A 13892-nucleotide genomic window follows, 5' to 3' on the forward strand; every position below is an offset into this window, starting at 1 on the left:
ACTTTCACTTCACTGCACTTCACTTATTTTAATTAGAGTAATGCATTTGGGATCGATCTGACATACTGTGCTTCAATAGTTTATGCCTTTTATTGCTGAAGTGTATTCCGTTGTGTGGATGTACCATGGTTTGTTTCTCCATTTACCCATTGAAGGATATCCTGGGTTGCTTCCCTAATTTTTGTTTCTTTTTTTTTAATAGGCCTACTGCAAAAAATCATTTATAATTTCTATATGGGTTTAAATTCTCATTTATGTAGAGTGCAAATCCCAGAAAGGTCTTTCTAGATCATGCAGCAAGTGTATCAGTTCAGATCAGTCGCTCAGTCGTGTCCGACTCTTTGCAACCCCATGAATCGCAGCACACCAGGCCTCCGTGTCCATCACCAACTCTCGGAGTTCACTCAGACTCATGTCCATTGAGTCAGGGATGCCATCCAGCCATCTTATCCTCTGTCGTCCCCTTCTCCTCCTGCCCCCAATCCCTCCCAGCATCAGAGTCTTTTCCAATGAGCCAACTCTTCGCATGAGGTGGCCAAAGTACTGAAGTTTCAGCTTTAGCATCATTCCTTCCAAAGAAATCCAGGGCTGATCTCCTTCAGAATGGACTGGATGGATCTCCTTGCAGTCCAAGGGACTCTCAAGCGTCTTCTCCAACACCACAGTTCAAAAGCATCAATTCTTCAGTGCTCAGCCTTCTTCACAGTCCAACTCTCACATCCATACATGACCACAGGAAAAACCATAGCCTTGACTAGATGGACCTTTGTAGCTTTATATGAAATTACCAAATTGTTTTCTAGAGTACCTGAGCCTCATTGCATCCCCACCAGCTTATTTACAAGTTCCAATAGTTTTACATCCTTTTTAGCATATGGTACTGCCCGTTTTGTTTTGTTCTTTTTAAGCTTTTCTGATAAGTGTGTTTTATCTCATCATGGTTTTACTTTGTATTTTCCTAATAACTAATGTTGACGGGCTTTCCTGATAGCTCAGTTGGTAAAGAATCTGCCTGCAGTGCAGGAGACCCCGGTTCTATTGCTGGGTTGTGAAGGTCTGCCGGAGAAGAGATAGGCTACCCACTCCAGTATTCTTGGGCTTCCTTTGTGACTTAGCTGCTAAAAATCTGCCTGCAGTGTGGGAGAACTGACTCTACGCTTGTGCATGACCAGATGGTCAATACCAAAATCAGGTTATTGTATTCTTTGTAGCTAAAGATAGTGAAGCTCTATACCGTCAGCAAAAACAAGACCAGGAGCTGACTGTGTCTCAGATCATAAATTCCTTATTGCAAATTTCAGACTTAAATTGAAGACAGTAGGGAAAACCACTAGACCATTCAGGTATGACCCACATCAAATCCCTTACGATTATACAGTGGAAGTGACAAACAGATTGAGGGGACTAGATCTGATGGACAGAGAACATAGTTCTTCAGAACTATGGACAGAGGTTCATGACATTGTACAGGAGGCAGTGATCAAGACCATCCCAAAGAAAAAGAAACACAAAAAGGCCAAATGGTTGTCTGAGGAGGCCTTATAAATAGCTGAGAAAAGAAGTGAAAGGCAAAGGAGAAAAGGAAAGATATGCCCATTTGAACGCAGAGTTCCAAAGAATAGCAAGGAGAGATAAGAAAGTCTTCCTTAGTGATCAATGCAAAGAAATAGAGGAAAACAACAGAATGGGAAAGACTAGAGATCTCTTCAAGAAAACTAGAGATACCAAGGAAACATTTCATGTGAAGATGGACACAATAAAGGACAGAAATGGTATGGACCTAACAGAAGCAGAAGATACTAAGAAGAGGTAGCAAGAATACACAGAAGAACTTTACAAAAAAGATCTTCACGATCCAGATAACCACTATGGTGTGACCACTCACCTAGAGCCAGACATCCTGGAATGCAAAGTCAAGTGGGCCTTAGGAAGCATCACTAGGAACAAAGCTAGTGGAGGTGATGGAATTCCAGTTGAGCTATCAGGTCTGTTCAGTTCAGTTGCTCAGTTGTGTCTGATTCTTTGCAACCCCACGGACAGCAGAATGCCAAGCCTCCCTGTCTTTCCAATGCCCGGAGTTTACTCAAACTCATGTCCCTTGAGTTGGTGATGCCATCCAACCCATCTCATCCTCTGTCATTCTCTTCTCCTCCTGACTTCAATCTTTCCCAGCATCAGGGTATTTTTAAATCAATCAGTTCTTCGCATCAGGTGGCTAAAGGATTGGCATTTCAGCTTCAGCATCAATCCTTCCAGTGAATATTCAGGATTGATTTCCTTTAGGATGGACAGGTTGGATCTCTGTGCTGTCCAAGGGACTTTGAAGAATCTTCTCCAACACCACAGTTGAAAAGCATCAGTTCTTTGGCACTCAGCTTTCTTTATAGTCCAACTCTCACATCCATACACAACTACTGAAAAAACCATAGCTTTGACTAGACGGACGTTTGTTGGCAAAAGTAATGTCTGCTTTTTAATATGCAGTCTGGGTTGGTCATAACTTTCCTTCCAAGGAACAAGCTTCTTTTAATTTCATGGCTGCAATCACCATCTGCAGTGATTTTGGAGCCCAAGAAAATAGTCACTCACTCTTTCTACTCTTTCCCCATCCATTTGCCGTGAAGTGATGGGACCAGATGCCATGATCTTAGTTTTCTGAATGTTGAGTTTTAAGCCAACTTTATCACTCTCCTCTTTCACTTTCATCAAGAGGCATTTAGTTCTTCTTTGCTCTCTGTCACAAGGGTGGTGTCATCTGCATATCTGAGGTTACTGATATTTCTCCTGGCAAACTTGATTCTAGCTTGTTCTTCATCCAGCCCAGCATTTCTCATGATGTACTCTACATATAAGTTAAATAAACAGGGTGACAAAATACAGCCTTGACATATTCCCTTTCCTATATGGAACCAGTCTATTCATGTCCAGTTCTAACTGTTGCTTCTTGATCTGCATACAGATTTCTCAGGAGGCAGGTCAGGTGGTCTGGTATTCTCATCTCTTGAAGAATTTTCCACAGTTTGTTGTGATCCATACAGTAATGGCTTTATCCTAGTCAATAAAGCAGAAATAGATGTTTTTCTGGAACTCTCTTGTTTTTTCAATGATCCAGCGGATGTTGGCAATTTGATCTCTGATTCTTCTGCCTTTTCTAAAATCAGTTTGAACATCAAATACTGTTGATGCCTGGCTTGGAGAATTTTGAGCAGTACTTTGCTAGCGTGTGAAATGAGTGCAGTTGTGCAGTAATTTGAGCATTCTTTGGCATTGCTTTTCTTTGGGATTGGAATGAAAATGGACCTTTTCCCGTCCTGTGGCCACTGCTGAGTTATCCAAATTTGCTCCATATTGAGTGCAGCACTTTCACAGCGTCACCTTTCAGTTGAAATAGCTCAACTGGAATTCCATCACCTCCACTAGCTTTGTTCATAGTGATGCTTTCTAAGGCCCACTTGACTTCGCATTCCAGGATGTCTGGCTCTAGGTGAGAGATCACACCGGTGTGATTATCTGGGTCATGAAGATCCTTTTTGTGTAGTTCTTCTGTGTATTCTTGCCACCTCTTCTTAATATCTGTTTCTGTCAGGTCCCTACCATTTCTGTCCTTATTCTTGCCCATCTTTGCATGAAATGTTCCCTTGGTATCTCTCATTTTCTTGAAGAGATCTCTAGTCTTTCCCATTCTGTTGTTTTCCTCTATTTCTTTGCACTGATCACTGAGGAAGGTTTTCGTATCTCCCCTTGCTCCTCTTTGGAACTCTGCATTCAAATGGGCATATTTTTCCTTTTTTCCTTTGCTTTTCACTTCTTTTCTTTTCACAGCTATTTGTAAGGCCTCCTCAGACAGCCATTTTGCTTTTTTTGTGTTTCTTTTTCTTGGGGATGGTTTTAATCCATGTCTCCTTTACAATGTCATTAACCTCCGTCCATAGTTCATCAGGCACTCTATGAGATCTAGTCCCTTAAATTTATTTCTCATTTCCACTGTATAATCATAAGTGAAAGTGAAAGTCAAGTCACTCAGTTGTGTCCCAACTCTTTGCGGTCCCATGGACTGTAGCCCTCCAGGCTCCTCAGTCCATGGAATTTTCCAGGCAAAAGTATTGGAGTGGGTTGCCATTTCTTTCTCCTGGGGATCATCTCAACTCAGGGAACGAACCCGGGTCTTCTGCATTGCAGGCAGATGCTTTACTTTCTGAGCTACCAGGGAAGCAGTGCGGGAGGTATAATCATAAGGGATTTGATTTAGGTCATATGGTTTAGTGGTTTTCCCTACTTTCTTCAATTTAAGTCTGAATTTGGCAATAAGGAGTTCATGATCTGAGCCACAGTCAGCTCCTGGTTTTGTTTTTGCTTACTGTATAGAGCTTCTCCATCTTTGGCTGCAAAGAATATAATCAATCTGATTTCGTGACAATTTTGTAAATACTACCCAGGTCATCCTTAGACTTCTGCCAGCCATTCCAGAAACCTTCTTTACACCCTGTCCCAGCTCCTGCCCACCTTATGTATTTTTTTGTGGTTTTATCACCCAGTGTGTCTTTCTAGATACTATAATTTATTTTGCTTTGTGTTTTGAACTGAATAACTTTAAATGTCTTTTAATGCCTTCTTCCTTTACTGTATAGAATTTTTTTGTTAAAGAACTGGGCCATTTCGCCTTTAGTTTCCCACAGTCTGGACTGCTGATCACATATTCATGGTATAATTCAGTACATTCTGAGGTCTAATGAAGTTTTCACAGAGAAGTTGGACTTGATGTAGACTTTGGTTAGGTTTGATATGATCCATCAGAGAGACATTAAGAAGAGATGCTGCTAAGTCACTTCAGTCGTGTCCGACTCTGTGCGACCCCATAGACGGCAGCCCACCAGGCTCCCCCGTCCCTGGGATTCTCCAGGCAAGAACACTGGAGTGGGTTGCCATTTCCTTCTCCAATGCATGAAAATTGAAAAGTGAAAGTGAAGTCACTCAGTCGTGTCCGACTCTTCACAACCCCATGGACTGCAGCCTACCAGGCTCCTCCATCCATGGGATTTTCCAGGCAAGAGTGCTGGAGTAGGGTGCCTGAGAACAGTATTAATAGAACATATAATTATGGATATACAAAACACATGGAAGTGACCTGATGGGAAACAAGTTTTTACTCTAGTAATTAGAAATTATTGAAACTACATTTTAGACATTTTTTCCTACAGAGACAGTTATAAACTCTTGGTTATATTTTCATCAGTTAGTTCTATCTTCTGATCACATGAATGCTAGGGATAAAAGCATTATTGCTATATTAGTTTGCCTGTAGTATGTCTCAAATTAAGCACTCTTGCATGCATGCACGGTTGTGTCTGAATCTTCACGACCCCATAGACTATAGCCTGCCAGTTTCCTCTGTCTATGAAATTTCCCAGGCAAGAATACCGGAGTGGGTCTCAAGTTAAGCAAAACTATTTCAAGACTTTTTAGCAAGTGAGGAAACTTTTAATTCTACTTAGTTTGTTAATAGTTGCAAGTCAGTTGTTCAAGTTGAATCAGCATGAAAACTCACTCATGAAAGCACAATTCAAATTTTCTTCCACACTCTCCAACAGTGTTCCCCACTCTGTTTTCCTGTGATGTTTTTATTGTATTATGTTAGTTAAAGAATTTCTCCTTATATTGAAAATACTGTTTTATTACAAATTGCCTTTCACTATGCTCTGAACTACAGGTTTTATTCACCTTTGCAATCCTGACACCATATTTACACAGTGATTGGATTGTAATAGTTTTAGAAATGGAAAGATGGATACTAACTTAACATTCTACAAGATGTGGTCTTGGATTTTCTATCCCAAAGAGTCCAGTTATAAACTATGGAAAAGCCTAAGATTATTTTTGCTTTACATTATTAATAAATTTTAATAATGCAACATTTAAATTTGATTTGAAGTATGTCTTATTTTTATGATTGTAATAGTTACCATCTGGGTTTATATATATTGCGCAGTTAACTGCTGCCTTTGATATAATGTCACATTGTGTAAAATAACTAATCATATTTAAAAATTATATCTTTATCAGTTAAAACTCATTATCTTAGATTTCCCATTTTTTTTTGTTTGTTTTTTGAAGGATCAAAGTAACAATGAAATTATGATTGGAGTGATGTCAGGAGGAATTCTGATTTATAATAACAGAGTACGAATGAATACCTTTCCATGGTAAGAACTTCCGTCAATACTTTTCACTTTTACTATTGTATTACCAAATATAGTTCATATTTTTGTTGAACTATTTAATGTTATCATACAACTTTATCCCACTTACTTGGAATCTACTAGAAGATACAAAAATAGTTGAATTATTTTTTTCAAAAATTTCTTAGCTTAAAGAAAATACTTGTTTGCAAGTTTTTCCTCTTAGACAGTCTCTCAATTTGTACTGTAGTACAATAGCTAATATCATCATGTACACTCTGTGTCTTGCACCTTGCCAATTGCTTTGGATACAGTTGTTTAGTTGCTAAGTCGTGTCTGACTCTTTGTGATCCCATGAACTGCATCGTGCTGGGCTTCCCTATCCTTCACTATCTCCCCGAATTTGCTCAAACTCATGTCCATTGAGTCAGTGATGCTATCCAACCATCTCATCCTCTGCCACCCCCTTCTCCTTTTGCCTTCAGTCTTTTGCAGCATCAGGGTCTTTTCCAGTGAGTTGGCTCTTCACATCAGGTGGGCAAAGTATTGGAGCGTTGTACAAAGTATTGAATACAGTACCTCATTTAAATGCATTTGATGGGTGCTAGTTTATTAGTTGGAACACTGGCATGGTTTAGATTGGTGCTGGGAAAGTAAGGTGACTCCATGTGGTTTGAAACTCATGTTTCTTTTGTCTCATTGCTCTACTGCCCTTAGCATTGTTGTCCTTGTCCTAACTGTCCAGTGACTTACCAACCATCACTTTAGCATCCCAGAGTGAGGTAGAAAGAGAAGTAGCATCTACCACTACCCTTTAAGGGGATAGCCTGAAAATTGTAAACACGACATTGATTTTTGTGCATATGTCATATAAATATCTTAGGTTTTTGAAAAGTAAAGACAATGATTTTCACTAAGGGAAGAAAGGAAGAAAGTTAGTCGCTCAGTTGTGTCCAACTGTTTGCAAGCCAATGGACTGTAGCCCACCAGGCCCCTCTGTCCGTGGATTCTCCGGGCAAGGATATTGGAGTGGGTTGCCATTTCCTTCTCCAGTGGATTGCCATTTCCTTCTCCAGTGGATCTTCTCCACCCAGGGATCTAACTTGGGTCTCCTACATTTCAGGAAGATTTTTTACTGTCTGTGCTACCAGGGAAGCCCTAAGGCCAAGCCCAAGCCCTTTCTAAGGAAGAAATAAATACAAAAGAAATATATTGGATCAATCTGTTTATTTATATATCTCTGAAATGAGATGGCCAGGCTTTTCAATATCTGTGATTATTATTAATAGATTTTTGTAATTAGTCACTTATATAACACTTAATAGAAATATGATAACTGACAGAAGCTATTATTTTAGAAAATCACCACAATTATGTTGAGAAAAGAAACATAAATTTCCCTGGTAGGTCACTAGGAAAAAATTAAATATAAAATAAAAAGCTGATGCAGTGAACCTCTTCAAAATTAAATACTTTGGTTCTCCAGAGGACACTGTAAACAAAATGAAAAGGTAAAACTCAGTCTTTTGTAAAGTATATATTTGATAAAGGACTTATCCAAAAAATGTAAAAGACTCTTAGGTACTTTAACTTTTTAACTTAATTTAAAAGAATTGGAAAAATTTGTGAATAGATACTTCCACCAAAGGAGTTATATAAATGACAGATAAGTCATCAAAAAAATGCTCAGTCATCAGTGAAATGCAAATTAAAACCACAGTGAACTATTTCCATTCACCCACTGGAATAGCTCCAATTAAAAAGAACAACAGTGGGACTTCCCTGGTGGTCCAGTGGCTAGAACTCCATGTTCCCAGTGCAGGGGACTTGAGTTCTATACCTGCTCAGCAAACTAGATCCCACATGCCCAAGTAAGAGTTCGCATGCTGCAACTGAGACCTGGTGCAGCCAAATAAATAAATATTTTAAAAAATGATAGTACCACGTGATGGCAAGGAAGCAGAGCATCTAGAAACCTCATATATTGCTGGTGGGAATGCAAAGTAATAGACCAACTTGGGAAAACCGGCATTTCTTAAAGATTAAATTTAGATTAACCGTATAATCTGGCAATTCTGTTCCTAGATATTTGCCCAAGAGAAATGAAAACATAAGTTTGTATAAAGATGTGCACACTGTGTTTATAGCTATATTATTCATAATAGCACAAAACAGAATTTCAAATGTCTATCAGTTGGTGACTGCACAAGCAAATTACATCTATGCAATGAAATATTGTTTAGCAGTGAAAGAAATGAACTGTTTGACACACTAAACAATATGGGTGACCCTACCTTCAAAACATGATGTCAAGTGTGAAAAGCCTGACACAAAAGATGACGTACTCTGTTTCTATTTATATGAAATTCTGGAAAACACGTATTATAGAGACAACAGACCACTTGGTTGCCAGGGATTAAAAATGGGAGGAAATTGACTGTAAAAGGGTGCTAAGGGGACATTTTCAGGTGATGCAAATTGCTATATGGTGATTTTGGTGGATGGACATTATATAACTCAATACATTTGTCAAAACTCATTAAATTGTTCATTTAAAATTGGGATATTTCATTTTATATATAGATTATACCTCTCTAAAGTTCATTAAAGAAAGCCAAAGATCATTTAATGTTTCATGTCATATCTTTAAATTCTTCTGTGTAATTCAACTTGTGTTATGGTTAGAGGAAAGTACAAAACAGCTTGAGACATGGTCCTTGCCTAAAAGTGAGCACATAAAAATTAATTACAAAACATAAGAAGAAGATTGGTGAATTAAGTGTTTCAGAAAAAACAGTTATGATTGTTTATTTTCATAATGGTAAATGTGTATCTTTAATTTTAATGCTTTTCTGATTTACTGAAGAGAATTAAACATTTTTTATTAACTTTACATATTATATAAATGTCAAAATCAGAAATTCTTTTCAGATAATATGGGTTAAAATGATAATCTAAATTTTTCTGTATTTTCAAAATTCTTTATGCATATATATATATTTATTATTATAAAATAAAGATTCTGGAAGAGTTTTTGACAAATTACTTTGGAAGTACCAATGATATAATTTTACCAGGGAAAATTTTAGTGTCTTCATGATATTTAAGGTGGTTTTTTGTTTTGTTTTGTTTTGTTTCAGTTGGAGGATGATTGCTTTGCAGTATTGTGTTGGCCTTTGCCGTATTTGAGGTGGTTTTTAAAGGATGAATAGAAATTTCCTCAATGAAGAGGGAGTATGGAAGAGGAATGTGTGTCTGGAAGGTTCAGTCAGAATTTGGGGTAAAGGTACCAAACATTTGCAGAGGCCTCATAGTAAGAATCTGGAGAAGGAAATGGCAACCCACTCCAGTACTCTTGATTGGAGAATCCCATGGAGGGAGGAGCCTGGTGGGCTACAGTCCATGAGGTCGCAAAGAGTTGGACACTACTGAGCGACTTCACTTAATTTCTTTCATAGTAAGAAAGGATGTGGCAAGTTCAAATGATGGGATATGTGGTTTGATTTTTATTTATTTATGTTTGGCTGTGCTGGGTCTTGGTTGCTTTGCAGACTTTTCTCTAGTTGCAGAGAGCTGGGGCTACTCTTCAGTTTCAGTGCATGGGCTTCTCATTTTGGTGGCTTCTCTTGTTGAGGAGCCCAGGCTCTAAAGCACATGGGCTTCAATAGTTGTGACATGTGGGCTCAGTAGTTGCAGCTCACAGGCTTTAGAGCACAGGCTCAATAGTTTTGGTGCTTGGGCCCAGTTGCTCTGTGGATTGTGGGATCTTCTGGATCAGGGATCAAACCCACATCTCCTGCATTGGCAGGTGGGTTTTTTTTACCACTGAGTCACCAAGGAAGCCCCTGATTTTTTTTTTTTTTTAAAGTTATCCTCACTGAGGACAGAAGCAAGGGAGTAAGATTTTAAGATGATATTGCTTAGAAGAGTATTGGATTCAGATTTTAAAGGATCTTATATATTCCATCTGCTGTTGTTCAGTTGCTCAGTCATGTCCAACTGCATGATCTCAGCACACCAGGTCTCCCTGTCCTTCACCATCTCCTGGAATTTGCCCAAGTTCATGTCCATTGCATCAGTGATGCCATCCAGCTGTCTCATCCTCTGATGCCCCCTTCTCCTTCTGCCCTTAATCTTTCCCAGCATCAGGGTCTTTTCCAGTAAGTCAGCTCTTCACATCAGGTGACCAAAATATTGGAGCTTCAGCATCAGTCCTTTCAATGAGTATGCAGGGTTGATTTACTTTAAGATTGACTGGTTTGATCTTCTCACTGTCCAAGGGCCTCACAAGAGTCTTCTCTAGCACCACGGTTCCAAGGCATCAATTCTTTGTCATTCTGCCTTCTTTACGGTCTGGCATTCACAGCCGTATATGACCATTGGAAAGACCATAGCCTTGACTGTACAGACCTTTGTTGGTAGAGCGATGTCTTTGTTTTTCAACACACCACCTAGGTTTGTCATAGCTTTCCTGCCAAGAAGCAATCATCTTCTGATTTCATGGCTGCAGTAATCATCTGCAGTGATTTTAGAGCCCCAGAAGAGGAAATCTGTCACTGTTTCCACCTTTTCCTCTTCTATTTTCCATGAAGTGATGGGACTGGATGCTGTGAACTTTCTTTAATATTTAGTTTTATGTCAGCTTTTTCACTCTCCTCCTTCACCCTCATCAAGAGGTTCTTTAGTTTCTCTTTGCTTTCTGCCATTAGAGGGGGGTATCATCTGCATATCTGAGGTTGTTGATGTTTTTCTCCTGCTAATTTTGATTCCATCTTGTAACTCATTCATTCTGGCATTTCTCATGATGTGCTCAGTGTATAAGTTAAATAAACAGGGTGACAACAAACAGCCTTGTTGTACTCCTTTCTCAATTCTGAACCAGTCAGTTGTTCCATACAGGGTTCTCACTGTATGTATACAGGGTTCTTGACCCACATATAGGTTTCTCAGGAGACAGGTAAGATAGTCATGTATTCCCATCTCTTGAAGAGTTTTCCACAGTTTGTTATGATCCACACAGTCAAAGGCTTTAGTGTAGTCGATGAAACAGAGATAGATGTTTTTTTGTGACCCCCACAAAAGACTGAGCCAGACTTGCCAGTCAGTGTCCAGGAGTCTCCAGTGGAGGTGTGGGTCGACAGTGGCCTGTCATGGGGTCAGGGTCACTGACTACAACAGTCCTGGGAGCTGTGGTGGGGTGGCCTAAGTCCTTTCAAAGGAGGTTAAGGCAAGGAAGAAAATCACTCATGGATTTTAATGCATTTTATCTGTACCTTATAACCCTGCAACTTGGATGTCCTTAGCATTGTTTTGTGGATAAGGAATAAGAAATGCCAGAGAAGCTAACTGGGCCAAGGTTAATAAGTTTGATAAATATGAAGTGGAACCTTAAACTTGGGTCTTTCAGATTCTGAAACACAAGCTTCTCATTTAACCTCTTCTTTGAAAAGTAGAGCTATGTGTAGAATAAAATTACTTCCTCATTTCTTTCTATATATGATTAGCCCTAAATTATCCAGTTCAAGTTCATGCTTTAAAATGTTGAGTACTGGATTGGGAATTACTTGGATTCTGTAAATTAGACTTCATTAAAATTACTGCTCATCAAAAAACATCATTAGTAAAATGAAAAGGGAAGGGGACAGTTCTGGTTCCCAGTCTAGCAGGTAAAGATTTTGCAACTTGTTACTCCTATTCTCAGAAGAAAAAAAAAAAAAAAACTCTGAAAAAACTCAAATCAACAACTCTTTTTAGATCTTCTAAAGAATTGAAAACACAGGGCATACTGCATTTCTGAAAACTGAAGAAACAGATGAATACAAGAAATGACAGCTTACCAGGTCTAGAAACCACCGCTACAGCAGTACCTGGCAGGAGTACATAAAGGGTGGTTGACAAATTGCTGGAGACAGAGCAGAGACTAGCTTGTCAGATAAACACTCCCTCAGGCCTTGCTTACTTAGGAAGGGCCCTTTGCTACCAGTGATCTCAGGGCCAAGATTGACAGAAAATCCACTTGTGATTGAAGGGCAGGATATAGGGGTTGAGCAGGAAAGTAGTTTGAAATATGCTCAGAGCCTTCTTTTCTCATTAGCAAAGATCTGTCCTTAAGGAAGTCTATTTATACTTAATCAAAATGGGTATTACCAGGGCCTAACCGAGGTGGAGGAAGGGAAGCCCTCTCTCTGCTTTTTGTTTCAGCTCTGGAAGGGTGAGTTGCAGAGCACTGAAGGGTGCAGCCAAGAGGCCCAGACCACTAACCCACTGAGACCGGATCACAGGATTAGAGACTGGCATCTGCCCAACCCCAGACTTAACTGCCACATCACCAGGGCTCCTGTATAATAACGAAGGTTCAAAATTTAACTATAAAGCTCAGACCAATTAAGAAGGACTCTCTTGGGAAACCCAAAGGCAACAGAGGAGACAAAATCAAGGACAGTAGAAGAGATAGCCTCAAATGCTTACCACAGAAACTGTTCTTCAGAATAGCAACAATTTGAATTGAATTAGTTTCTAAAGGAATTCATGACATAGGGCACTGTTGAAAATAATAGACCAGTGTGTTGGCAGTTAGAGAAGTTCACAGCTGGGTGTGGTTTTTGAAAGGATGGGGTGACTGGTACTACCGTCATTTCAGTATTACTTTGGGCACACCCAGGGCTGTGCCTTCCTGAAGAGCAATAGCAGAAACATAAACTGAAGATTGGGGTGTAGAGTTCATGCAAGTAAACTGCCAAATAATAATAAGCTGGGAAGATGGGATTTTCCAGGCAGGAGTACTGGAGTGTGTTGCCATTTCCTTTTCCAGGGAACTTCCTGACCCAGGGATCAAACCCATGTCTCCTACATTGCATGAGGTTTCTTTAGCACTGAATCTCAGGTTCAGTGGGAAGCTCAGGTGTGTCATGTAGCTAATGCATTACAGTAAGCAAATAACAAGGCTCAAGATCCACTGGAAATCAAAGCTTCCATCATCTTGGATCTAGTTGGTTCTAACCAGTTTTTGTCATGTCCTGTGGCTGTGTCATTCTTTTAAAGGTTGCGCCCTGCCCCCTTCCCTCGTTTCAATACTGTGCCTAGCAATAGCAAAATACATATTCCTTTCAAGGATACATAGCTTATTTATTAGAAGAAGAAATATATTAGCCATAAAACAAGCTTCAACAGTTTTTTTTTAATGAGTTATAATTAGTGTAACATTAGTTTCAGGTATACAGCATAGTAGTTTAGTATTTTGTATACATTATGAAACAATCACTACAATAAGTCCAGTTTTCGTCCGTCACTATATAAAATTATTATGTGTTTTTGACTGTATTCCCTCCGTGTGTATTACACTCCCATGACTTATTTTACACCTGGAAGTTTGTGCTCTTAATTCCTTTCACATATTTGTCTTTATCTGCACTGAAGCCTCCCCTCAGCAACCATTCATTTGCTGTTTATATCTGTAAGTCACTTTTTTGTTTTTTAGATTCTACATATAAATAAAATCATAAGGTATTTGTTTTTCTCTTTCTAGTTATTTCATTTTCATAATACCCTCCTGGTCCATCCATGTTGCCACAATGACAAGATTTCTTTTCAATGACTGAGTAATGATGCTTTTAAACTGTGGTGTTGGAGAAGACTCTTGAGAGTCCCTTGGACTGCAAGGAGATCCAACCAGTCCATCCTAAAGGAAATCAGTCCTGAATATTCATTGGAAGGACT

General features: G+C 39.2%; 1 protein-coding gene across 5 annotated transcripts in view; it reads left to right on the forward strand.

The window, feature by feature from the left end:
- Window positions 1–13892, forward strand: part of PTPN4 (protein tyrosine phosphatase, non-receptor type 4 (megakaryocyte)) — a 212308-nt gene that overhangs the window by 116091 nt on the left and 82325 nt on the right. For all 5 annotated transcript variants that reach the window (XM_010860800.1, XM_010860797.1, XM_010860801.1 and 2 more), the window contains one exon: window positions 6112–6200. In XM_010860800.1, coding sequence (XP_010859102.1) covers window positions 6112–6200 — 89 coding nt within the window. The remainder of the gene's footprint in view (window positions 1–6111; window positions 6201–13892) is intronic.

The sequence above is a fragment of the Bison bison genome, unplaced genomic scaffold, assembly GCF_000754665.1.
Source record: "Bison bison bison isolate TAMUID 2011002044 unplaced genomic scaffold, Bison_UMD1.0 scf7180017864471, whole genome shotgun sequence".
Classification (NCBI taxonomy): Eukaryota; Metazoa; Chordata; class Mammalia; order Artiodactyla; family Bovidae; genus Bison; species Bison bison.